Source organism: Colossoma macropomum, unplaced genomic scaffold (genome assembly GCF_904425465.1).
Source record: "Colossoma macropomum unplaced genomic scaffold, Colossoma_macropomum, whole genome shotgun sequence".
NCBI lineage: Eukaryota > Metazoa > Chordata > Actinopteri > Characiformes > Serrasalmidae > Colossoma > Colossoma macropomum.
The window spans coordinates 59,823,108-59,849,158 of NW_023494792.1; the positions used below are offsets into that span (position 1 = coordinate 59,823,108).

Here is a 26,051-nt window from a genome sequence, read left to right on the forward strand (position 1 = left end):
TTTGTTGTAGTAACTGTGGAGGTCACACAGCTCTTCGAGGGCTGCAGCGGAAATGACTGAGGTCTCAGACGGACAGCTGACCATAGCAGACTTTGGATGGCTAGCTTTAGAAACAGAGTTTGAAACGGGTGATGAAATTTGCTTTCTTCTTTTAGGCGACACTGATTTTCTTTTATGGTTGATTTTAAGACCTTCGTTATTATGAGATGTCCCATCACTTCCAGCAGCACAACTCTGTTCTTGAATACTGACTTCTACGTTGACCTCAATTACAGGGGGGTGGCTATTTTCAGGTGCTTGTGAAGAGCTGCTGTCCTGGTTTTGGGCAAGTTTCCTCTCCAGGTTCTGTTGGTCCTTGTTGATTTTGATTAATTTGATATTTTCACACAGGTCAATGTTGGCATCATTCGAGTTAGTGACCATTTCTTCCGGCAGCTCAGCGGCTGATTGGTCATCCTGAAAAGAAAAAATCTGAGATGTGTTATCTGGTAATGGTGTACTGGAAAGGGCTGAAGGTTATGGCTACATAATGGGGTTAGTGGACCATGCATAGCGTTAATGTTAGATACCCTGCAATGCAAATGTCCCAATGAGAGTGAAACCACAACCTGTGTTAACCGGAACAAGACTGGCAAAAACAAGGTTCTGAAAATGCTTACAGCGAGCATAAAACATGGGCAGCATCACGTAACCGGGAGCGAAATATATGGGGCAAGCAAGACAAAAAGGAGTTGCAAAATATTTTTGTACATACATACAGTACTGTGCAAAAGTCAGAGACCACCCTTCACATTTCATTTCCATTCAAAACAGCCATTAAGTGCAAGTTTTTAAGGATATTACTAAAGAGATTAGAAATAAGATAATCCACTTGCATAAGGAAGGAGAAAAACAAAGGAAAACAAGTTAAAGAGAAAACGGGGCTCCTAAGAACCACCTGGAAGACCTGGTAGACACCAAAACTGCCCCCATCAGATAAACAGCACTTAAAGCTTTCATCTTTGAGAGAGTGGAGAAAATCAAGCTGCTTCAGATCTGAAAACATCCACAGGTGTTTCTGTCCATCCTTCCACTGTGAGAAGACGACTCAGCGCTGTGGGTCTGAAAGGATGTGTAGCTGATCAAGAAGAACCTCACTGAGAAAAGGAGACGGACACATCAAACAAAGAAGCTGAACAATGGACTGACCACCCCAGAGTCCAGACCTCAACACCACTAAATGTGTTTGATTACTTCAGAAAATGATCAACCAGCTTCTAAGACTGAACTTTGGAGGTGTTTACAGGAAGCATGGAAAAGTTTTCCCCCAGATTTCATTGAAAACTGAAGGCAAGTCTCTTAATAAGAATGAATACTGTAGTAAAGGTAAAGAGTGACACAAATAAATAAATACTGAAATTTTTGATATTATTCAGGGTGATTCAAAAGTTTGATCCAATTTCAAAATGATTTCTTTTACTTGTAAATCATTAGAGAACAATGCAGTGAACTGTAAATGGTTTAATTAAGCATAAAGTTTATTATGTAATTGTACAAGTGCTCCATATGAACCTCCTCCAGCTGTACGGACAACATCAACACCATAGTCAAATTCATCCCATACTCGATTGGGTGTCGCTGCACTCACGGCTCTTTCAGTGCGATTTCGGAGATCATCCACTTCTGTGGAACCAACACCGAACGTTCTGAGCTGTTGGAGGTTCACTGCCCACAAAATCACGCTGCACAGTTATGACGGATTCACTCTTATTGAAGTGGAGAACGCAGAACGCTTTCTGCTCAGGGGTCTCATCTCCTCTCAGACTGAAGGGAGCCATCTTTCGGTGACCGTCAAAAATTCTATGACCCCCTTTTACAATTGGATTGTGATTGGCTCCTAGGTGCCTTGCGGTTGTAAAAATATGATGCTTTGACATCGGATGAATCTTTTTGAATCACCCTGTATTTAGTTGTTGAGGCTTGTGTCATTTTATATTAAATATATATTTGCTGCTTTTCTTTCCTGATGCTAAAATGTACAGCTGGAAAATAAATAAATGAAGAGTGGTCTCTGCATTAGGCACAGTACTGTATGATCCTGAGTGCACATTCATACAACGTCTGCATGCTAAATTGAAAATACATTGTAAGGGTAACTGTACTTTTGCTCTCTTTTCCTCATGGGCTAGGGAACAGTCTCTTTCTTGACTTTCTTGGCCACACGGCTTCCCCCAGAATTCTCAGCAGGTCTTTTTCCTTCTTTTGGTTTTACCTTGGCACTACTCTTATCTCCACTGCTCTCCAAATCTTTTACCTGCGGGCAGCACAAGAGTTGTTTTAAGCAGTGTGTAAAAGGGGAACTTCGTTTATTTTTCAAAACCTCTGCACAATTAAATGGTTAATACATAAATTAAGTCATTCAGAGTGGTCTGATGTGAAATGCACCACTCTATAGACACTTACCAAGCCAGACTTGTTCAGAATGGTGGTGATAGGAACCAGATGTCTGAAAAGTTTAAGCCCTCTAAAAGCTACATCACAGATCTCTTAAGTGAAACGGTTATGAATATGGTGCCTGATGCCTGAGACACTGTTTTATAATAGTTTTTAAACAAATATACATTTCTAATACATTCATAATAGGGTGGTACATGCAGGGTGTTGTGAGACAAAATAGTCCCAAAAGAAAACATATTTTTCTAGATTTATCACTATTTTACCATCATCAGCATTCCATATAAAACTCATATAAGACTCGTGTAGGTTCACTGGTGGTTTTGGATAGTAAATAAAATGGCTATTTTGTGTTGTAGTCATGGCGATCCCTGGTTCCTATCACCACCACTGTAAAGAAATCTGAGTCAAGTTCCTCTACAATGAGTGTGTTTACATGCACTCAATAATCCGATCATAATCAGATTTCTGCAGTTGTCCGATTATTCAAATGGTCATGTAAACAGCACACTCTGATCTAGAAATCTGATTAAGAAATTCGATAAAGAGGCTGGATCTTAGCTCAGTATTCAGATTTCTCAGCGCATGTAAACTCTTACTCTGATTTCTTTCAGATTTCTCAGTTTGCGCAAGCGCGAGAACAGATGGTGGTACTGAAAATAAACAGCGTCACCACGAGACGCAGCAAAACACTTTTGGAGCGATGCTGAAACCAAATACATGCTTGACGATATGAAGGATTTAAATATTCTTTATTTTCTAGATGATGTCTATTCATATTTTTAGGTAAAGTGGCTCAATTTTTTTAAAGCTGCTGCATTAAGTTTGAGTTTACGTTTACGTCACGCATTCTTCTGTGAGTTTATTGGCTGGTAGCACAGCAGAAATCTGATTACTGTCCGACTCATGTAGACCTGGAGTTTCACATTATCTGATTACTCAAGTGCATGTAAATGCGTTGATCGGATAACTGACAAAATCTGATTTTCTGCAGCTATCGGATTATTAAGCGCATGTAAATGCACTCAAGGCAACATTTTGTATCAAACGACTCTGAGTGACTTTGTTCACATCTCAGCCATTGAATTTTGCAGACATTTTGAAAAAATTGGTGGAATTCCTCTTTAAGGACAGTGACGATGAAAGTGGGCAACATGTGCTGCAGAGAGACAATGGATATAAAAATCATTACTACAGATTAATGCAAAATCCAACCTATATGTTTTAATCTGATTAGTGCAGCAACATCATAGATTGGTTTTCCAAACACAGATTGAGCCCAAATCTGGACTAAAAAGCATTCACAATGGGAATTCTCCATTAAGCATAGTAATAGTGTACAGGAACATAAAGTGTATTTGGAGAAGTCAAGTAGTTAAATATGTCTAGTCCACATGTCCACTCCTCTCTGGCAAGTGGCCAGTGTATCATAACACCTACAATCACATCCCACCAAACTCAGGTCAGAGTCACCACGACACAATGCAGAATCAATCTGGTGAACACCGAAACTCCATGTGCTCTAAAGTACCTCCACCCAGACAGAATCATCTACTGCAGTGAGAGAAAACGTAGTGTTCACCTTCTTGACAGCTCTGCGGCGAAAACGTCTTTTATTACTTTTAAACACAGGTTTAACATCTTGCGAAGTGCCCAAGATGCTCTCAACGTAAAGCCTCTGGGCTCTCCTTTGGCGCCTCTTTTTAGCTCTCATCCATTTCTCAGCAGTCAGCGCCTGCCGCACTGCTTCATCTGCATGCTGCAGATTTCTCCACTTCTTCCTCGGTCTGCGTTTCTTTCCGCACTGAGGCTAGCATTAAAGAGTCAATCAGGATCACACCATAGAAGTATTCAAATGTTAAAGGCACACGACTGGCCTTATTCGCAACTGAAGCATACCTTTATGAACCTCACGTCAGAGCTTGTCCAAATGTCACTCACAAATTCGTTCTCTAGCTTGATGACCTTCATGCAAAATAGATCATTAAAATCATTTGTCTGGGGAAAAAAAAACTTTTCAGAAAGTAACTTTCTGAAATCGCAGTCAGTGCTGAATTTAAAGCACACCCAAAATCAAGGCATTACTTACAGATGCATCCTACGCAGAACTGGGTCTTACCAAGCGAATTTTGAACCGAGCTAAGGCTGAAAGATTATCCATTTTTACACTGAAAGTGCAATTTTTAGCTACAATTTTAATTACAGCCTACAAAAACGTCTTCATTTTTGAGTGTGGAAATTTAAATGAACATAACTGAATTTGTGAATTGCCTGATGAGTTCAAGCCTCAAGCCAGAAAAATGGGTATGATGGTCTATTTGGCCAAAATAACAGGTCTGGATCTAACGCATTAATAGAAAATAATAGAAATCTAAATTGGGGTCACACAATATTCACGAAGAAAATGACAATTTGATGTTTCCCTCACTTTTGCTGCCAATGAGCAGGTCTTCAACTCGCACTCTTACTGAAAGGAAAGGACTAATCTCCAGGGCTGTGTGGCAGAGTTAAGCATTTAGCATTCATGAGTGCGCTGCACTTCCAGTGATGACCCATTTCAGGGGTCGGCAACATGCAGCCCTTTTACTGCCATTGCGGCTCCACAGCAGAATTAGATTTGCAGGTAAATTTAAAATAATCCTCCTTTGCAGTAAAATAAAGCTCGGCTGGTCGTTCTAACACAGTTTTACGCATTACTGTACATACATACATACATACATCTTCTAAACCACTTATCCTTCTGGGTCGCGGTGGGGTGCTGGAGCCTATCCCAGCTGTCATTGGGCGGAAGGCAGGATACACCCTGGACAGGTCGCCAGTCCATCGCAGGGCAGACAGACATACATATACAATTACACACTCACTCAGACCTAGGGGCAATTCAGCATGTCCAATCAGCCTGACTGCATGTTTTTGGACTGTGGGAGGAAACCGGAGTACCCGGAGGAAACCCACGCAGACACGGGGAGAACTGGCAAACTCCACACAGCAATGACCCTGGTCACCCGGCCGGGAATCAAACCCAGGCCATTCTTGCTGTGAGGCGGCAGCGCTACCCACTGCGCCACCGTGCCGCCTAATTAATGTATAACTGCGTTAATGTTCAACTGCGCGCAGACTGCTGGACACCAAAACAACACAGATAAGAATCTGGCCTAGCTAGTAGCTAACGCAAAGGCAAAGAGAGAGATTTAAGACGAACATAATTTGGAGACGAATTAACTTATTTGCATTGCATGTGTTTGGTAGTGCACATCTCATATGACAGGAGAGCACTGCAACTGTTTATGGAAATGCTCACTGAGTCCAGATCCAACTGTTTCTATATAAAGGATTCTTTTCTCAGAACACACCAGGACTAAACAAGCTGTGGTTAGTATTTAGAAAGTGATGTCTGGGTGCTACTAACTATGATGAACATGTGGGAGAAAATGAGGAATTAGTTGACTGTGTCATCCAAGTGATCCCAAAACTGCAATTACAATTAGGAAGACTGGTTCCATTAGTAGTCAGTTTACAATCACAATGAAATCACAGTGATATTATAAAAGCATATTGAGACATTACCAACTTGTATAGCTTTGTGTTAAATCTTAACAGGTAATATTACAGCAAATTGTGCCTGATAATGTGTTTTAATCTAAACTGCCATAAAATGTGAACAGTGGTTATGGACATAAGTGCTATCTGCTTTTAGAAGCCATAGCATCTTTGATTACCCATAGAAAACATCAGAGAAGAAGTAAAATAGGAAAAAAGATATATTTACACTTGAAGCCGCTACTGACTGCCTCCCTGTGCTGGGTGTAGGCACTGTCCTCTTCATTTTCATCGTGACACCGTGGTTTTCATTCTTAAGCAGAGGAGCCTTGCGTCCTACCTTCAGGTAGAAGTATGTAGTGTATGGGGTGAAGCTGAAGTCTTCGCTTTTAAGGAAATGGGAGAGTCATTAAAAACCTTCACAGAAGAAAAAGATGAGATGACTTTTAAGTGTTTCTCTTACTATTAAAAAGGGCCCATATCTTACATTTTTCTTGTATTTTATCTTTTCCCTAAGTTCCATTTACAACATTTGTATAGCTTTACAGCAAAAGCAATCATAATACATTTTTTGGGGTTGACTTTTTTCAACCTCTTTTTATCCCTTAGAATTAAACAGACTGTTTTTGTTACTGTGCCTTTAAGACTAAACTATGTAAATGAGCTCTGATCTGATTAGCTGGTCTGTATTGTGTCTCACTCAGAAAGCAGTCAGGATAGGCGGATATATATGTTGATTTTTCATGAAATCGAAACAGGCTCTTTTCATAATATATATATATATATATATATATATACACACACACACACACACACACACACACACACACACACACACGTATATATATATATATATATATATATATATATATATATATATATATATATATATATATTGGTATGTAACAGTCTTAACATACTACATCAAATGCTTGTATTTTCACGAAAAATATGGAAAATCTTGTTTTCCATGATATGGGCCCTTAAAATCGAAGTCCTCTCAAGGGTTAGGGTTAGGTACCTGAAGTAGCCATGCAGTAAGAGATGGACAATGATGGACTCCACCTCCTGACGTGACAGGATCGTGACCTTGATCATTTTGCGAAGTTTGGCATTCCCTTTCCCCATCCAGGTATCGCACACCTTGAGAGGCGTCATCTTCTCATCTAGAGACCCAGCCAGCTCCACAAGGTTCACCACCTCACGCGCATGCTTGGTGATATCCATGGTGACATAGTCTGGTATAGTGAGACGGACTAGTTACAGTACAGTAGACTAGATACAGTGACTAGATACAGTGAAACCTGACCGAGCTCCATGACAATAACAATACTACAACAATAAACTATAACTTAAAGCACTTATCTTGGCAGAGAAAATAAACATTTCCTTTACCATTGCCATGGCGACAGACATCACACATCTGGTTGCATTCCTCATCATCCCAAACTTCATCAAAGTGAACTGCCATCATGGCACGGCGACACCTAAAGGCAATACACAAACACCTCATATGGACCTGGAAAATGGAGTAAAACTACCTGCTGCTCAAGACGCAGTCATAACGTTACACTACGAGTTACAAAATGACAAGAAGCAGGTAAATGTGATAACAAATGATCTGTTTATGAAACCCGACTACACTACATACTTTCTATAACTCATAATTTAATGTTCAGAATTTGTTATTCTAAACAAATGCTCCCCCTAGCAGGCACATGTGCAAAGAACAATAGTGTAGTCGAGGTACAATTGGTACTAATGACCCTGACTTCTTGTGAGGCTACATTCACACAGCAGGTAAAAGTGGCCCAAATCTGATTTTCTAACCAAATCTGATTTTTTTTGTTTGGCTGTTCACATTATCATTTAAATGTGAACTACATGCAACATTAGTCTGAACAGATCAGCTCCTAAACTGACCCACAGCACAAAAGAACAATGCTTCACATTGCTTCACGCGGCTCAACCAGAGGTAAACAATCATGACGACGAACGGACGCCAGTCGTTCCCGGAGGGTTCAGTTTCATCTTCGCCAGCATCACAGGAGCCATCCTGAAGCTTCACTGACTGACAGCTGGGCTCATCATCCGGAATGTGTTTGAGCTCGCCGTAAAAAGTGCATGCTATTCGAACACGGTCACTTCTTTGGTTCGAGTCCTCTGATTCTTTAAACTTTGCTTTCAGACTTTACCTTGACGCTGCAGCTTCCTTGTCCTCCTTCAGTCATTTCTTTCAAAATCTCTTCGAACATGGAGGTAAGGTGTTAGAAGTGTCTTCTAATTTTCAGCACAAAATAATGATGACTGTGGAGATGGATTGACGTAAAAGTCACATGAATTCCGATCTGATTGTTCAGACTGAGTCGCGTTGCTGCACATCAGATACGGATCGGATTTCAGTACCACATATGAAAGCGTCTCAAATCAGAATTGAAAATGTCAGATTAAATGTGTTTTTTTGCTATTCACATTGCTACAAAGATGACACATCTGTGTCACATATGAAGAAGAAGATCGGATTTGGGCCACTTATACCTGCTGTGTAAACATAGCCTTACTTATATGTTGTACCAAGCAAATTACACTTTCATGTAATTCTTACCTGTCCACATTCTGGCAATAGGCCACCATATTCTGAAGCTTCTGCTGGCCAGTATTCTCCATCACAACCATGGTACTGATCCTGAAAATATCTGCAAACCCATAGAACACGATGCAATCTGCCGGACCGTCGTCCCGCCCTGAAAAGGAATCGTAATGTTGTCTTAGGTGCACTCACAATAAAAACCATACTCAATATTCAATCTTTTTAACTTGCCCTCATCCACTTCGACTAACCACTCGACTGTGCATCACATCTATGTTATACAAGTGGCCACTCGCAGCAGAAAGGGAGGAGGCGACAGTGAGGAGCAGATTATTCAAGCCTCAGTGAGCTAATCGGCTAACTACACAAACTTTGCAATGCAAAACATTGTTTTTTAAGAAGTGTGAGCATAACATCAATAACGTCTGTGAGTAATTACTTTGTCTGGCTATAAACTTGGAGTAGAACTGAGCTGTAGTGCCTGTCTTTTTGTTCTTTACTGCCATGTAGTCTTTATAATGCTAATGAGGCAGCTAGCAGAGGAAAGAGATGAAGCCGGATCAGCAGTCATACAGAACAGTTTGAGTAGTTTGTAACTAATGTCCAGCAAATCAAATGTTTTGAAATGTTAAAAATTTTAAAGTAGAAAAGCGTCGGGTCAATGATTTCTGGGTAAGTTCTGCTGCTAAAGTCAACACTGGTGTTCCTCACCCCTCCGAGGGCTCATCGAACACCCTTGACTTCAGCTAATAAAGTAACAGAACAGCCCTTAAGATGGTGCTTTGGACTTTCCTGAGGGGAAGTGTTGAGGCCAAGTGGATGAGGGCTTGTTAAAACCGCTATTGAAATGTGAGTGGGGGGTTGGGTGTTAAACTTTTATAGGTTAGTTGCCATTTTCATTATGGTTTGATTATGCTCATATATGAGAGACTTTTATTTTGTATTTCTATGGCAGGGGACCACATCTGGGTTCGGAAGACTTCATTGCATTTGTGTAGACCAGAGGTAACTAATAGGCGGACCGCGGCCCGAGTCCAGACCCAGGCGCTGTCCTATGCGGACCTGGGCCTATGACCGATAAACTACGGAGAATTATTTAATTTTGACGGGGTGGTCTTATTTTAATCGGCATATCATTTCTAGTCATTATGGTACCAGTTTAGCGGCCTGGGAAACTCACAGACCAACCGCATGCGTTGTAAATATCACACGCGACGCTACTCAGCCAATCAGATCTGTGCATTACGATAAGCACTAAGACTCGAGTGAGTGACGCACACACAGGGGAGGGACGAGGCGAGAAACAGCAGTTGGAGAAGAAAGTGAGCCAGATTATTTTACATGGTGGGTCTAAAAGAGAAAACTGACAATAAATATTGATGAAATGCTACTGAATTGTACTTTATTTGATTTGATATTTAGTTGTTGACTGTATAAGATGTTGATATACCTACTAGGCTACTTCAGTAAACAGTATACGGCACTGAATCATAATGCAAGGTAGACATTATGATGTTCTGGACCTTCGCTTGAGGAAATTTTCTCTAACTGGACCTTACTGAATTTTAATTAAAGACCTCTGGTGTAGACTGATGGATGACATGCTAATCAAATAGCAGAAAAAGTCAGACCACCAAAATGTAGTTGAACTGGAGCCCACCTGCGCGCCCACTCTCCTGATAATAGTTCTCTATTGACTTGCTGATGGTATGGTGGATTACAAAGCGCACGTCTGCTTTGTCGATGCCCATTCCAAACGCCACAGTTGCCACAACCACCTGAAAGACAACATACAGTTTCTGGACTTTAACAACAGGTTTGCTATTTTTCAGTCCAGGTTTTATTACATTTGTTTTATCACATCATCTGTAATTATTCAATGCATAAAAATACACCCTGCTGATGTCGTCACCTCTCAGTACCATGTAACATTCATTCCACACTCCCTTTAAGGTTTTCAAAGGATTACAGGGGAATTTCACCTTTTTTCTTTTCATTGTAAACAAAGTCATTCACAAAGATTTGATGATAAATGTGCCATTCTATAGAAACTTGGTGAGACAGTGTTTCACAAGTTTTGGGATACAATTAAGGCCTAAAACGTTTTTCAAATTAAACCCTAAAACGTTTTTCAAATTAAACCCATAGTTACATGCAGGGCATTGTAAGACAAAAAAGGTACCCCCTTTATTTTTCAAAATATACCACTGCATTTACTGTTTTGAAATGGCACTGTAGCCATCATGTCCCCTGGTTCCACTGTAAAGAAATCTGAGTTGGTAAGTTACTTTAAAAGGCACCATTTCACATCAAACCACCCTGAACAACTTTGTTGACATCTCAGTAATTGAATTATGCAGAAAATTTGAAAAAAATGGTGGCATTCCCCTTTTAATTATTACTTAAATGGACAAACTATTTCATAGAGAATTAATCTCATATTTGGGCTCTACTTACAAACAAAAGAAGTTATTAAAGATGAGAAACAAAATGACAAAGACATTAAAGTCCATATTTAGCACCATTAAAACTCACATATCATTTATAAAAAGTTTAACTTTTTTCCCCACACAAGCAAAACATTCAGACTTGGATTTCTCAAACTGGGTTCACTCAGTACTTCTTTTTCATTACTTATTACTCTTTTTAAGTTCTTACTTGGTCAACGGCAGTGATTTCCCAACTTCAGTGTCATGTGACTAAAGGTTATACCTGGATCTTTTTGCTAGACCACTGATGATGAACCAAGGTCTTGTCTGAAGGCTCCATGTTTGCGTGGTACGGCTGTGCCAGGATGCCCCTCTGCTGCAGGTCTGCGGACACCACCTCTGCATCTTTCTGGGAGAAGACGTACACAATCCCTGCATAAAAAGAAGGAAAAAGTTCTCCAATTATGATAAATAACAGCAGGAACCTGTAATACAAAATTCAGTGTCATTTCTAAGCAATATTCTTCACTGTGTACCTGACTGGTCCTTGTATCTTTCCTTGATCAGTGCTGCTATTTCTTTGGTTGAGCCTTCATTATCCTTAACTCGAACCTGTAAAATTATATATATATATATATATATATATATATATATATATATATATATTTATATATATATATATATATATATATATATATATATATAAATAAATTTTAAAAAAGGCCAAAATGTATGAATTTTTTTTTCTCTTTTTACAGCTGTATCCTATTCTATGCTTTGGAAGCAGACTGATCCTCCCTAAACCCTGAATAACAATTGAGATGCTATTTTACTTGTAACATGAAGAGGAGCTGAGTGTGCTTACTTCATAGTAGAGGTTAGGTCTGTTGAATGGTGCTGTAAGTGTCACTGGATCTGGAACGCAAAGAATCTTCTGGCAGTCCTTCAAAACACTGCTGGTCGCAGTGGCAGTCAGTCCAACCAGTGGGACTTTGGGGAACTGACGCTTTAAGATGCCCAGAAGCTTGTAGTCTGTCACAGGAGAGTCACTTCAGTGCCACATACTGTGAATACCATATAGTACTAATACCATATAAATACTATATAGTACTAATACCTAATACTAATAGCAGCACTAATACCAGTAGTCTACATGCATTGGTTTTATACTCATATAAAACCAAAGTTGCAGGTTTTAGTTTGTTTTCTGGACATAAAGCCATAAGAATAAATATAAATTTGAATAAATTAAAAGTTGTAGATATTTGTCTATGTCCACTTATTCAGATTCAAAAATATTTTCAAAAGCACAAATTTGTTCCAAGACAGTATAAGCTCTGTTTGGGACAGCAGACTCGGCAAGTTGGGAAAAAGTTTTAACTTGAAAACTTTTCTTTAAATGACCTGACATAACTGGGCATACATGTAAGATGAAGCCTGAGCTGTAACAGTATGTATTATGAAAAATAACCCTGCTACTACTATAATAAAGCAATATTGGAAAAAATAAAATAAAATAAAATAAAATTACTTCTAGTTGGTACTAGAATTTTGGCTTCTTTCCAATAAGCTTCACGCAAAGTCATTCACAAAGGTTTGATGTGAGATGTGGCGTCCTAGAGGCACTCGGTGAGTCAGACTCTAAAAGCTCCCGCATGTAAGGTTTTTACGTGAAATGTAAAAATACATCACAACAGTTTTTGAATAAGATTTTGTCATAAAACATACATTTAACCCTATTCAGGGCAGAGAGTTGCATCAAGGGCATTATAAGGCAAAAGTCATGTTTATGTTTTAAGATTTTTTTTAAATGACCGCAGACGGTAAGAGTTACTAGGTTTTGATAAAGGCACCATTTCACATCAAACCACTCTAAACGACTTTGTTTAGATCTGTAGATCTGAGGCCAGCCTTGTGTCTGGAGCTGAAGTTTGCAGAAAATTTTGAAAAATGATGAGATTCCTCTTTACATATGTTACGCTTAAATGGACACACTATTCTCATAGAGTATTACAATTATAGTGGTAGCAAGGTTAGTAGCATGATGAATATATGTTGCACTTACATGCACAATAAATAAACTATAAATTTAGCAATATTCTTGTATTATTAGGCTTTATTCTCTATAAGCTGCAAACTAACTCGATGTGCATAAGAACATCTGTACTCAAGCAAGGCTACGTTCACATTACGAGGTTGAAGTGGCACAAATCTGATTTTTTGCCCTAATGTGACTCAGATCTGATGTTTTCAGGGCTGTGTGGACACAAATCTGATCTTTTCAAATCCAACCTGAGCCACTTTCATGTGTGGTCCTAGATCGGATGCGTATCCAATTCGTGGCCTTGCGACCTTAATGTGATGCTCAGATCGGAATTCATGTGCTTTTTTCCACTGCCCTGCGCCATCATTCAGCGTTACCATGGCAACAGAACCGAACAGAAGTTAAAGCTTGTAAACGATGGAAAAGCAGCTCATCTCACCTTTTTCTCCATCGTCTCGCTCTAACAATGAAGCTGAGAGCTGATCAGAGTTAATTATCTTCTCAGCGAAGCTCGTTCTGCTCGTTAGTTTGTGCTGATGATGAACGTGATTCATTCACGTGACGTTACTGAGTAGGATGAGCTCATGAGGGTCATTTCAGGACGCCGGTTCATTCACATTAACGACAGATTTGAATCACTTACCTAAACGAGTGTGAACCATCGTATCAGAGAGATCGGATTTGAGCAGAAAATCGGATTTGAGCAATGAGGCTTATAATGTGAACGTAGCTCAAGTGTATCTATCTAACAATAACTGTAACAATCTGATTTGCCAATGATGTGTCATGGTATGGACTTTTCTACAAACTGTTGTAAAGTGTTCAGGTTTACAGAGACTGTGGGTTTTGAGATTACTCTGGTCCTACACAGACAAAAGGTGTTCAGTTCATTTTTACGTTAAAGCCAACCCAGTGATGTCTCGAAGTGACACGGCATGGATGAAGCCGATGGTAAATCACACCGATGCAGACAGAGGTCATTCACATGTTAGGATTTGCAAACAATTCTTCTTTGATTGCTGGACCCTCGCTTGCACAGGCTACACATAAATACTCTTGGGAAAATATCTGAGAAAATATTTTGTAGCACAGTAATGTAATGCTTTATATGCTTTATATATATAAAAAGGTTATGTTTAATTCACATGCTTTTTGCACCACTTCACTTAGTACACAGTCACATACCATCGCTGCCATATCATGTTTAGTTACTGAACAGGGTCTGCTGTACCTCCTTATCTGAAATCATGTTTATTTTAACTGTAAGGCGCGCACACACACACACACACACACACACACACACACACACACACCTCCTGGTAACCTTCTAAGTAATGTTATTTCAGCGGCATGTGCACTTGCTTTTTTTCATCTTGCCTTGATCTGCTCCTCTCATTATGGTTATGGGTTTAGCTGTAATAATATTTATGAATACAATACTGTGAAAAATCACGTTTAACAATCTGTGACACACGGACAATATGGGTCATTCTACAGAGATGTCCCTTTTTTGCGTCCCTAGCGTTTACAGATATATTACACTTAAAACACGTTAGGGTTACAATTTATTTAGATTTTAAAATAAAACTATGTTATTTTAACAGTTACACCTTCTTGAGCCTCAATTTAGCAATACTGGTTTTAAATCGATCACATAGAATTCCAAGCACCACAGAAGTGCTTGTCCCCACAGTCATGTGTGAAGGCTGAGGCCATATTTTCAGGTAAAAAACATGTTTTTCTCCAATTTTAAATACAATAATCTATACATGAATATGAAATATATGATTTAAATGACAAAGAAAATAAATGCCAAATAAATATTATAAAATATATAATGAAAGTTGTCCCCAGGAGTCGTGTCACTGGTGTTACCCCTTAAAAAATCTCCTATTTCGAAATAAAAGTCACATTGATGACATCATTTGATTTCCTTTTACCCATTTTCTGGGGATCTATGAAAAACAGCACATGGCGAGTCCACTGTGTCTGTTATCAGAGATTTTCTCATTCAGCTCATGATTTCATATGAAGCTTTTAGCTGAAGTCACTGGTGTGACCGACTTTATTCTGAGGTCATTGTGAAAAAAATAGAATACAAATGGATTAAATTACATATTTTAGTGGATATTCCATGATTGACAACATGTGGTTTGATGCTCTGTAGCAGCCATTTTGTAAAATGCATTTTTCATTAAAAATATCTCTGGTGCTGCCTTTATTATGTAACACCGATGAGGATCGGTAACACCAGTGACTCCTATGGATAGATAGAAAAGTGGACATTTCTGTAGAATGACCCATATAACAACATTACTTTGCCAACTTAAATGCCTGGTGAACAAGCAAGCTAGCTTGCAAACTACATAACATTAGGCTAACAATATTACATTAAATATTTTCTGAAAGTTGGCAGGTCTGCGTTAAGTTACGTTTCCCTTTGCAAAAGAATTAAAAGCGCTGGCCTTCCTTGTGGAATCACCCAGACAGAATGAGGAGGGGAACAAGAGGGCTAAAACCTATTTGGTGTTGCTGTTGATTTGCGGTCTCTTGAAATGGCTGACCAAATCATACCAGCGTACTTTGGTGTCAAAATGCGTACAGGTTTGCAGGTCTGCTCACCTGGTCTGAAGTCATGACCCCACTGACTGCAGCAGTGAACTTCATCCACAGCAATGCGCTCAAGCAGACCCATATTGTAGGCCTTCTCTAGTTTAGACATCAGTAGTTTGCTCTTGGCGATCTTCTCTGGGGTGACGTACAGCAGTTTGAAGGGACTATTTTTATCCGTCATGCCTGTCATAACATATTTGGATTGTTCCTAAAAAAAAAATGAAACGTGTCATTCAGCAAGCTGATGCTCTCTTTAACGATCATTTGACAAGATGTCTTCAAAAAGTCTTTAATCTTAGGCCTCACCTTCGAACTAGAAGCATTGAGTGTCACAGCAGAAACATCAATGGACCTCAGATACATAAGTTGGTCCTCCATTAGTGACACCAACGGAGCAATAACCAGTGTAAAACCTGTAAGACATGGAAATAGGAATGAAGAGATTCAGCGTGGAACAAATTTAGCTTAATTTAGAACAATAAAAACACTTCTCAAGAACCTTAGTAGGTAGAAAGAAAGAAGAAAGAAAGAATTCACCTTATATATACACACACACACACACACACACACACACACACACCGATCAGGCATAACATTATGACCACCTCCTTGTTTCTACACTCACTGTCCATTTTATCAGCTCCACTTACTATATAGGTGCACTTTGTAGTTCTACAGTTACAGACTGTAGTCCATCTGTTTCTCTGATACTTTGTTAGCCCCCTTTTACCCTGTTCTTCAGTGGTCAGGACCCCCATGGACCCTCACAGAGCAGGTACTGTTTGGGTGGTGGATCATTCTCAGCACTGCAGTAACACTGACGTGGTGGTGGTGTGTTAGTGTGTGTTGTGCTGGTCTGAGTGGATCAGACACAGCAGTGCTGCTGGAGTTTTTAAACACCTCAGTGTCACTGCTGGACTGAGAATAGTCCACCAACCAAAAATTTCCAGCCAACAGCGTCCTGTGGGCAGCGTCCTGTGACCACTGATGAAGGACTAGAGGATGACCAACACAAACTGTGCAGCAGCAGATGAGCTATCGTCTCTGACTTTACATCTACAAGGTGGACTGACAAAGTTGGCGTGTCTAATAGAGTGGACAGTGAGTGGACACTGAGGTGTTTAAAAACTCCAGCAGCACTGCTGTGTCTGATCCACTCAGACCAGCACAACACACACTAACACACCACCACCACGTCAGTGTCACTGCAGTGCTGAGAATGATCCACCACCCAAACAGTACCTGCTCTGTGAGGGTCCATGGGGGTCCTGACCACTGAAGAACAGGGTAAAAGGGGGCTAACAAAGTATGCAGAGAAACAGATGGACTACAGTCTGTAACTGTAGAACTACAAAGTGCACCTATATAGTAAGTGGAGCTGATAAAATGGACAATGAGCGTAGAAACAAGGTGGTTATAATGTTATGCCTGATTGGTGTATATATACATAAAAACAACATATATTAGGTTATTTTTAGCACTTAAACCTACCAAAGTCTAATTAGGTAAGTTTGCAAGTAAAGAAATATGCAGTGGAGTGTAGTTAGGGGTATCCGTCCACCAGATGGAGACATTTCCTCAAGCCTGTCTACGAAACACACAGTAGTGGTTTACCTGCCACTCTTGACCAGATGACCACTAGAAATCTCACTTTTTTCCTTTTTGTATTCATATTTGTTGTTGTTTTCATGAAAAAAGTTGTGTGTGTGATTAAAATTAACATATATGCAAGTTCCATAGTGGTATACTTTATTTCACAGGAAAAAAATACATTTATAGAAAATAAATGTTAAGGATTAAAGCTGCCTATTGAGCAAAATAAAAGCAACACACATAATAACTAACTGAAACATCACTGAATGGGTTTTATTTGACCAAAAAAAAAGAAAAAAATATTTATATATTTACAAGCAGCACTTAAAGGTCCCACTGTCTTTCAACTGAAGGGACACGGTGCTGCATACAAGATTCTTTAATAATAATAATTTCATTAAGGTAAACAGCAGCAGCATTTGTCACTGTAACCAATGGCATGTCAAACAGTGTGGGATTCCCTATGTAAAGTGATATATGCACACTGCTGCCATCTCCACTCTGATAGGCCTGAAACCCAGACATGCTTAATTTGGCTGGAAAATTACAAATAAACATGAAATTTCTCTTCAAAAGGCATTTTCACGATCCCCACTTTTCCTGTTTTTTTCTCTATAAAATCTGTATAACTCATACTTTACTGTTACAACTGAAGAGTTCATTCCAAAGCATTATACACAAATATTTTACAAAAGTTTGGTAATCAGGATTTTTAAACTGAGGCATGCTGAACAAGTAATTCATATTCAACCATATTCTTGTAATCATTTTGGATCCATGAAGTCCAACTGATCACCGCAGACATCTTAACTATCACCTTATTATCTCAAAATCACCCAAAATATGACAATTTAAATTTTTAGCCTATGTTAAATTGATTAGAAAAGCCCTCCTGCGTATGGCTTTTATTCTGACATGCCGTATCACACCTTGTTAAAAGGGGACAGCTAAACAGCAGAGAGCGCCCAAGAGGGAGTCCTCAATGAATGGCAGTAAATGGAGCTCAACGGCAAAAAACGAAAAGTTAAAATAGTTTCTAATCTCTCGCCCAGAACGTTTCTTTAATTTTAGAAAGTAGAAGGATGTATTTCACTAAAAAAGCAAAGAAATCTCACCTGTATGTTTCCTTTTTTCTACAGCAAACGGGTTTTGGGCAGCAGAAGGCGGGCATTACTGCTACTGAGTGCTGATTGATTGGCGAGCGGAGCAGCTCATTGGCTGTTCGCGCTCAGACGTCATGAACGTACATGAGGCGCCGCTTTAAACCCCTATAACTCGAGTTTAAAAGCCCTTAAAAATATAACAGCGGTGTTAAAATGTTTTATGCTGCTCTGTGTTCAGGAAATGATTGTATTCTTTTACATTAAAAATGTTTCAGCATTTATAAACTATGATTTTGCTCAAATGCTCCATCTTAACCCATTCATTTTGGACTCGCTCGGGAGCGCCCTCTAGCGTTTGAGAAACCCAGGAGACATTGCAGAGTGGGAATTCTCCTCTCTACAAGTTCTCTGGCACTTTGTAAAAGAAACAAACGGCAGATTTCACATTTTCAAAAAAACACTTGCCTCACTGCCTTAAACAAACAGGTTAGCCTGTAATGTGATCATTCTTAATTTTCTTAATTATTAGCTGTGTGTAGATCACTCAGTTCCACTGATAACAACACAACGTGATAATGTGATGTTTAGCGTGTTTAAGAATGACTCTCTTCCATTTTGGAGCGACTGTGATTAAAAGCAGTAGTGATAACGGATTGGTCACGTAATACTCAATACATTTAATAAAGGTCAGTATCAGCGCCGATACCAAGCCAGTGTATCGGATCAATGCGTCTAACGTGAAATGACGGAAAATCTATTTTACCATTAAAGCTACAGAGCAAAAACTACAGAGCAGAACCTCACTTTCTGCCTGACACTGTCATGTTTAATCCTCAATCCTCAATACGCATTCTGAGATTATTTCACATTTTGAAGGCTGAGAGTCAACATGTTAAAGCGGAATTTCACCAATTTATTTCAAATTACCTGCATAATTAAACAGGTAAAATGAAAGCAAAGCTGTTTAGATTGGTTTGCTGTGAAATGCCTTATTCTAGAGAAACTTACCCATAATATTCATATTTTTTTTTGCAGTGGTAGTGATTGGAACCTGAAGTCAAAAGAGTTTAATGCCTTTAAAAGCTCCCTCACAGAAAGTCATTACACAAAATTGCTATAAATATGCTGCCTGATGTCAGAGACAGTGTTTTATGATACTTTTGATAAGGTTATGGCCTAAAACATAGGTTTTGAAAATCAATTCAAAATAAACCAAACAACGGCAAAATAAACCCCTAAGAACAAGCCTACTTGTTATTTCAGCAATCATTTTGCAATTATCGCCATTACATATAAAACGTGTCGGATCGAAAGCAGACAACATATTTTGGATAGCAAATAAAACAGTAGACATTGCAACCCCGGCTCCTCGCACCATCACTGCAAAGAAATCTGAGTGGGTAAGTTTTTGTGTGAGGCACCAAATTTACATCAAACCACTCTAATTAATTTTATGTTAACTTACCCTTAGAACAGACGGCTGGCAGCTGGTAGCATAAACTCTTGCCACGACCAGTTGGCATCACCAAGAAGAGGTCTTTCCCTGACATGCTGAGGTTAATGGCTGCCCGCTGAAGTGGCCGGAATTTGGAGAGCTTGAAAACATTCTGCAGTTTCTCCTGAACCCCTTTTGACCATGGGAAATCTATAATAGTAGGCAGAAATATTGTTACTGTTTTTGTTGACAGCTTTACATACACACTATGCATACTTTCTGGTGAAAGCAAGTAGATTCTAAACGATGCACACTTGTTTATCCCTCTCTGTGGCTACATTTACATGCAAAGATCTTCGCCAATCTGATTGAATACATTCCAATTATAGATCAAGACTAAGGTGTTTATATGCACACTCTCCTGACCAATCTGATAGAAAATCTCCGTTTATCTGCACACTGCAAATAATCCGATCCAAAATTACACGCATACGTAGAGAACCACTCAGTGTAGACGTTACCATGACAACGACCATCACGTGAGTCCAGTCAGAGTGAGACGAGCAGCAGTGAGCAGTGCTTGTGTTTTAAATTACTTTAAAATGATGTCAGACTCGGAAAATGTGCTTCACATGCATGTATTAAAGAAGGCCGAGAGGAAGACGTCGCGTTCTGAGACACGTAAGCTGGACGTCCGTCCCACCGCCGTCTTTTGAAGATCAGAGCATAAACTTCGTCTCCTCTGCAGACCAGTTTCTGCTCCGCCATGTTGAACGTTATAAACTTCCGCTATGACGTGACGAACATGATCAGAACGGACTTAAACTTTCAGACTGGGAAGGTAATCAGATACAGGCGTTTACACGGATATTATTCTTCTGTTTAACAGATTATTTACAGGATTACCCACCTCGTTCAATCGGACAGACATTGTGTTCCCAATGGCCTCAGTTGGACTAGTCTATTCTGACTGAGGTGTATTCATGGACGTTATTTTATTCCGATTGTGCTATTAGTCGGATTATTAACGGATTATCAGGCTGCACATAAACGTGGCTACTATTTCTACTTTCATCAGCAACGCAGAGCCACTAACCTGACTCCTCATAGTGTTGCAGGTCCTTCTTGCTGAAGGCCGGTTTGGAGGCCTTTCCAGATCCTGAGGGCTGAGGAGACTCACAGGAACCCTCCAGTATTTTCAGTAGCTTGTTCTTCCTGGAGGTTAGAGAGGCCTGCTTCTCCAGGAGCTCGGAAATCTGCAGCTCCAGAACCTCCAACTCAGCTTCTACTGAGTCCAGCTCCGCCCGAGCCTCCTCTGCCACAGAGCAACACAGTCAATCAGTTATTATGCATCACTACTCTTTGGAGTAACATCTTAACTTCATAATCTCATTACTGTTAACAGGAACATACATCAAATGTAGAATTAAAGATCCAGGCATCACGTGCATAGCAGTAGACAGAATTTTTGGTATTATTGCTTTGTCAGACAGAAAGAAAGGAAACCCACACTGAAAAATATGAAAAGGTCATATGTATGTGAGTTTAAATGTTTTATATTATATCCAAGTTGGTTGGTTTGATGTTTTTGAGTGAGGATTCCATTTATACTAAGTGTTCTAGTGAAGAAAGTCAATTAAATTGCAATTAAGTTCAATGCACTGATGCAGCTGATGAAGATCTCTTTTAATATGTGCAACGGCTCTGGTTACCCATTAAGCTTTTATACAGAATTCCTAAAGTCTATAGGAAGGTAGATCTCCAGGAGCAGTGTTGGTAACCACCGCTCTCAAATACACCCACACATGCGCTCACATATTTAAAGTGATTAAATATTTTTCAAAATACATTTTAAAAGCTGTAATGAATACTGTTTGATCGAACCAATACACAAAAATAATCCAAAAGCGCTATAATTTCCCATATGTAATTCCACATGAGTGTTAATACGCAATTAATGCCTAGCTAAACTTCCAAGTCTGGACAAGGAAGTCATGGGAGAGAGTGGGGCACAAACTAAAGAGAGCTAACATGTAACATGGATATTTTAAACAGGTTGAAGTAAAAGGTGCTTTTAGTCGTTTTCTCGTACTTTCATAGCACTGTCATCTGCTAATTTTGACAACAAACAGACAAACATTTCTCCAAATTCACCCTGAACACTGTTTCATGTGACTTTTTTCCACAGCAAGTATTTTTCAATGACTGAGTTGTGTGTGAGTCACAGAATTCACTCCTGCATTATTTTAATCTCTTTCTTGGTGACTGTAATATTGTATTGTTCTGAAGTATGTACACAATTGACAGTGAGAGCCAGGCTAAAGTACAGCCTCCACAAGGCAGGGTTAGTTTAACATACTAACGCCTAAAGCTCTATTCATACAGGATTAGTTTTCCATGGGGAGGTGGGTAAAGCCAGTTTATCATAGGACGTCTGTAATATTTATGATTCACAAGGAATAAAAACATGTTAAAACATTTCATTTAGCCTTTATTTCTTTTACCATAACCCTTTATTTTTCTGTCTGAATGCAGCGCGTCATTAGCACTGGGAATTCACACCAAACAGTCAGCTTTACCGCATAAAATTAATCTCTTTTTTTGCAATTTTTACATGTTCTGAGCTGTACAGGACAGAAATTATACATATCAGCTTGATTTTATCCACAGATAACACAAGTAAATGCTTCTTCAATTTCCTTCCTATTTATGTGTCCACATGATGTGATAGTGTTTTTACCAACATGCCAATTTGCAGAGGATTAATATAACCTGAGGTTATTTATACTGCTTGTTCTATAGAAGGTAAAATGTGCCGAACTCTTTATTGAAGCGAAGAGAAAGAGTAAAGAGTTTTGGTTGGTGGACTATTCTCAGTCCAGCAGTGACACTGAGGTGTTTAAAAACTCCAGCAGCACTGCTGTGTCTGATCCACTCAGACCAGCACAACACACACTAACACACCACCACCACATCAGTGTTACTGCAGTGTTGAGTATGATCCACCACCCAATAGTACCTGCTCTGTTAGGGTCCATGGGGGTCCTGACTGAAGAACAGGGTAAAAGGGGGCTAACAAAGTATGCAGAGAAACAGATGGACTACAGTCTGTAACTGTAGAACTACAAAGTGCACCTATATAGTAAGTGGAGCTGATAAAATGGACAACAAGAGTAGAAACAAGGAGGTGGTCATAACGTTATGCCTGATCAGTGTATATTTATATTTTCATTTGTAGCACAGATGTGTAGATTGCTTGTACATAAAAATAACCTTCCTCAACTATTTTTAAAATTACTTCGTAAAAACTAAAATGCTCCCCTCTGTCAAACAATCTTCAGCCAAGGATTGAGCCATTTTACAGAGGTCAACAGTCCGAAAGTAAACTAGGATCAGCCCGTAAACACAGCAACATCCTCTTGAGACCTGAAGTAACATTTCGTCTCCTGTAAGAAGGCAGCTGCGTCTGCCACCCCCAGCTCTCTAATGAGCCGTGCTTCACAGGGACCACATTAATGACGGAGATCTCACCAGTGTGTTTACCTACCTGCCTCATGGGATCAGCATCCTAGTACTGTACACCTCTGTCTCCACAACAATCCATTTTCACTTGAAATTACTTTTTAGTAACTGCCTTTTGTCTCTAGCACTTCATGTTACAGATGGTACATTAAGGTCACACTCAGCTGGCAGGTAATTGAGGACACTAACCTTTGTCACTGATGCTGGCCATTTTGGCAGCTGGTCTTCAGGAAGGCTTTTTCAAAGAGGTTACACCTTCAGATCATTCTAGAAAACAAAAGGCCAATAGCGTTAACTACACAGTTAAAAAATATGGTTCTTCAAGCGTTCTTTAGTAAAGGCAATTGTTCTATTTAGCACCATAAATTCTATATAGAACCATTTGCATGCTTAAATTGTTCTTCAGATTGATGGAGAATGTGTTGCATATGTTTCTGTATAGAACATTTCTGAAAATGGTTCTATACAGCACCAAAAAGGGTTCTTCTAATGTTGTGATGTCAAGCTTGTAACAACAGAACCCTTTACGGTGCTATATACAATCAATTCAAGCTTACATGGTTCTCTGTATGGTGCAATGGATCTTCAGATCAATATTGAATGTGTTGTAGATGGTTAGATATAGCCCCTTTCTGAAAATGGTTCTATATAGAACCAGAAAGGGTTCTTCTAATATTGTGATGTCAAGCTTGTAACAACAGAACCATTTATGGTGCTATGTAGAATCATTTCAAGCTTACATGGTTCTCTGCATGGTGAAATGGTTCTTCAGATCAATAGAAAACGTGTTGTATATGGTTCTACATGAAATCTTTTTGAAGACGGTTCTATACAGCACCAAAAAAGGGTTCTTCTAATGTTACAGTGTGAAGCTTGTAACACCAGACCCCTTTTTGGTGCTATGTAGAATCATTTCAAGCTTACATGGTTCTCTGTACGGTGCAATGGATCTTCAGATCAATGATGAATGTGTTGTAGATGGTTAGATATAGAACCTTTCTGAAAATGGTTCTATATAGCACCAGAAAGGTTCTTCTATCGTTATGATGTCAAGTTTGTAACTATAGAAGAACCCTTTCTGGTGCTATAAAGAACCATACACATTATATTCTCCATCAATCTGAAACAAACATTTCACCATGCAAAGAACTACTTAAGAAAGAAATGGACCTCATGGTTCTAAACAGAACCACTGCCTTCACCAAAGCACACTTGAAGAACCATAATTTTAAGACTGTGCGTTAGTAATGTAGAGAATCAATGCAGTTAAACGTGCATCATTGTTTAATTCAGAAAATCCACGTTTTTCTTTTCGTTTAGACTCAAATACTTCAAGCTGAGCTGAAGTTCAGTTCTTCATTTAGCTGCTTGCTAAGTTAACCACATTTAAATGAGCAGGTGTCTCTCAGACTCGATGGGCTGTGCAGCTAAAGCTATCTAACTTAGTTTAGACGAAGCTGAAGTCAGCTTCTTGTTCGAATTTTCCCGTTCCACCTTAAATGGTGCAGCCTCAGGCGCCAGAATGTCCGTTAACTGCTGCTCCATTTAAGGCGGAACGGAAAAGTTCGAACAAGCTGGCGAATAGGAAGCCCAATTTCAGCCTCGTCTAACTTAGCTTAGCTAACTTTAGATGTAAGATTAAACTGCACCGCCTCAATCACGTAACCAGCCAACAAGGGCGACTTTAATTATTTTTTCGCCTTTTAATAAACTTGGAAACGTAAAACGTTACTAATTATTTCACAAACTAGCAGAAGTGCTCGCAAAGCTACCCAGCCAGACGGACTGTCCGGTTAGCTAGCGTTAGCTACAGCTAGCCCAACTTTCATCTCCAAAGTTGATTCAAAGTCAGGGTTTTACGCACACCTCGTGAAATATGAGATGAATGTATACGTTAAACTCTAATAAATCGAGTCATGACGGGTAGGAATATATATCTAGAACTGCTGAATGAAAGAAAAGCGATAGAGCGCTCACCCGTGTTCACAGGCAGAGCCGCTGCTGCTCATAGCCGGGTCCTGTTTGCAGGCTGGTTGCCCCGGGAGACGGCAGTGCAGTGGTTTCCGCTCAGTAATATACGGAGGTAAAATAATAATAACGGTATTCCGTACACTTGCAACTTTTCCTGTTTGTGTAATAAAAACTACTTTCTTGACATTTGTCAACGACACACCCGAGACATTGTCATATATCCTTTTTTTCCATCAAATCGGTTGGCAAGACCATCTAAGCTGGGTTTGGACATCAAATCTGTGCAAATAGTGACCGGCCCCCGGCGCGACCCGAACATGGCGGGTGGGGAAACCCCGGGATGCGGATGTGAATGGGGTGGGGAAACTTTAACGGAGAGTTAAAATGCATTTTTGCACGTTTAAACATCATATTTAACACTAAAACGAGTATTAAACAATGGATTATCACCACGAAACACAGTTTGTTTAATACTGAGCTCTTAATCTAAGTTTACACCGTCAGCTAAGTGACCTTAGCAGACTCTTTTCAGCTGCGCAGCTTCACAGCACTGACTCACTTTACTGGGCTTTTCTCCATGGTAGCCTCATTCATTGCACATATTGTTTATAATAATTCACTTTTATAATCAGTTAATGTATCATTTTATGCAATTAGATTTCATAAAACTGAAAAATAATGGGAAAAAACTACGGAAACACTATGGAAGCTGGTGTAGGGAATACTTACAGTACAAACCGTTGACACTGCTGACGCTTTCTTTAAAAGTATTGGCCCA

At 39.5% G+C, this 26,051-nt stretch overlaps 1 protein-coding gene across 2 annotated transcripts; it reads right to left on the reverse strand.

Moving 5' to 3' along the window:
* Nucleotides 1-264: 264 nt before the first annotated feature.
* recql (RecQ helicase-like) lies at nucleotides 265-26,051 on the reverse strand. Of its 2 annotated transcripts, none has more exons than XM_036577702.1 (16): nucleotides 26,003-26,051; nucleotides 23,492-23,569; nucleotides 20,877-21,095; nucleotides 19,811-19,990; nucleotides 15,956-16,062; nucleotides 15,659-15,857; nucleotides 11,858-12,024; nucleotides 11,529-11,604; nucleotides 11,276-11,424; nucleotides 10,224-10,341; nucleotides 8,579-8,717; nucleotides 7,369-7,460; nucleotides 6,995-7,211; nucleotides 6,203-6,359; nucleotides 2,142-2,293; nucleotides 265-456 (listed from the first exon to the last, which is right to left on the reverse strand). In XM_036577702.1, exons 2-15 carry the CDS (start codon nucleotides 23,511-23,513, stop codon nucleotides 2,165-2,167), a joined length of 1,971 nt encoding a protein of 656 aa, XP_036433595.1. In that variant the 5' UTR covers nucleotides 23,514-23,569; nucleotides 26,003-26,051; the 3' UTR covers nucleotides 265-456; nucleotides 2,142-2,164. The 2 variants fall into 2 exon arrangements, with proteins under 2 accessions (XP_036433595.1, XP_036433594.1); XM_036577701.1 differs by lacking the exon at nucleotides 26,003-26,051 and adding an exon at nucleotides 25,280-25,553.

Coding starts and splice junctions, on each gene's coding strand:
- recql (XM_036577702.1), bottom strand. CDS start 23,513: ATGGCCAGCATCAGTGACAAAG. Junction 16,063..19,810: donor GCCAGCCGTCTGTTCTAAGG/GTAAGTTAACAT, acceptor CATGTCTTACAG/GTTTTACACTGGTTATTGCT. Junction 8,718..10,223: donor TCAGGAGAGTGGGCGCGCAG/GTGGGCTCCAGT, acceptor ATTCCTTTTCAG/GGCGGGACGACGGTCCGGCA.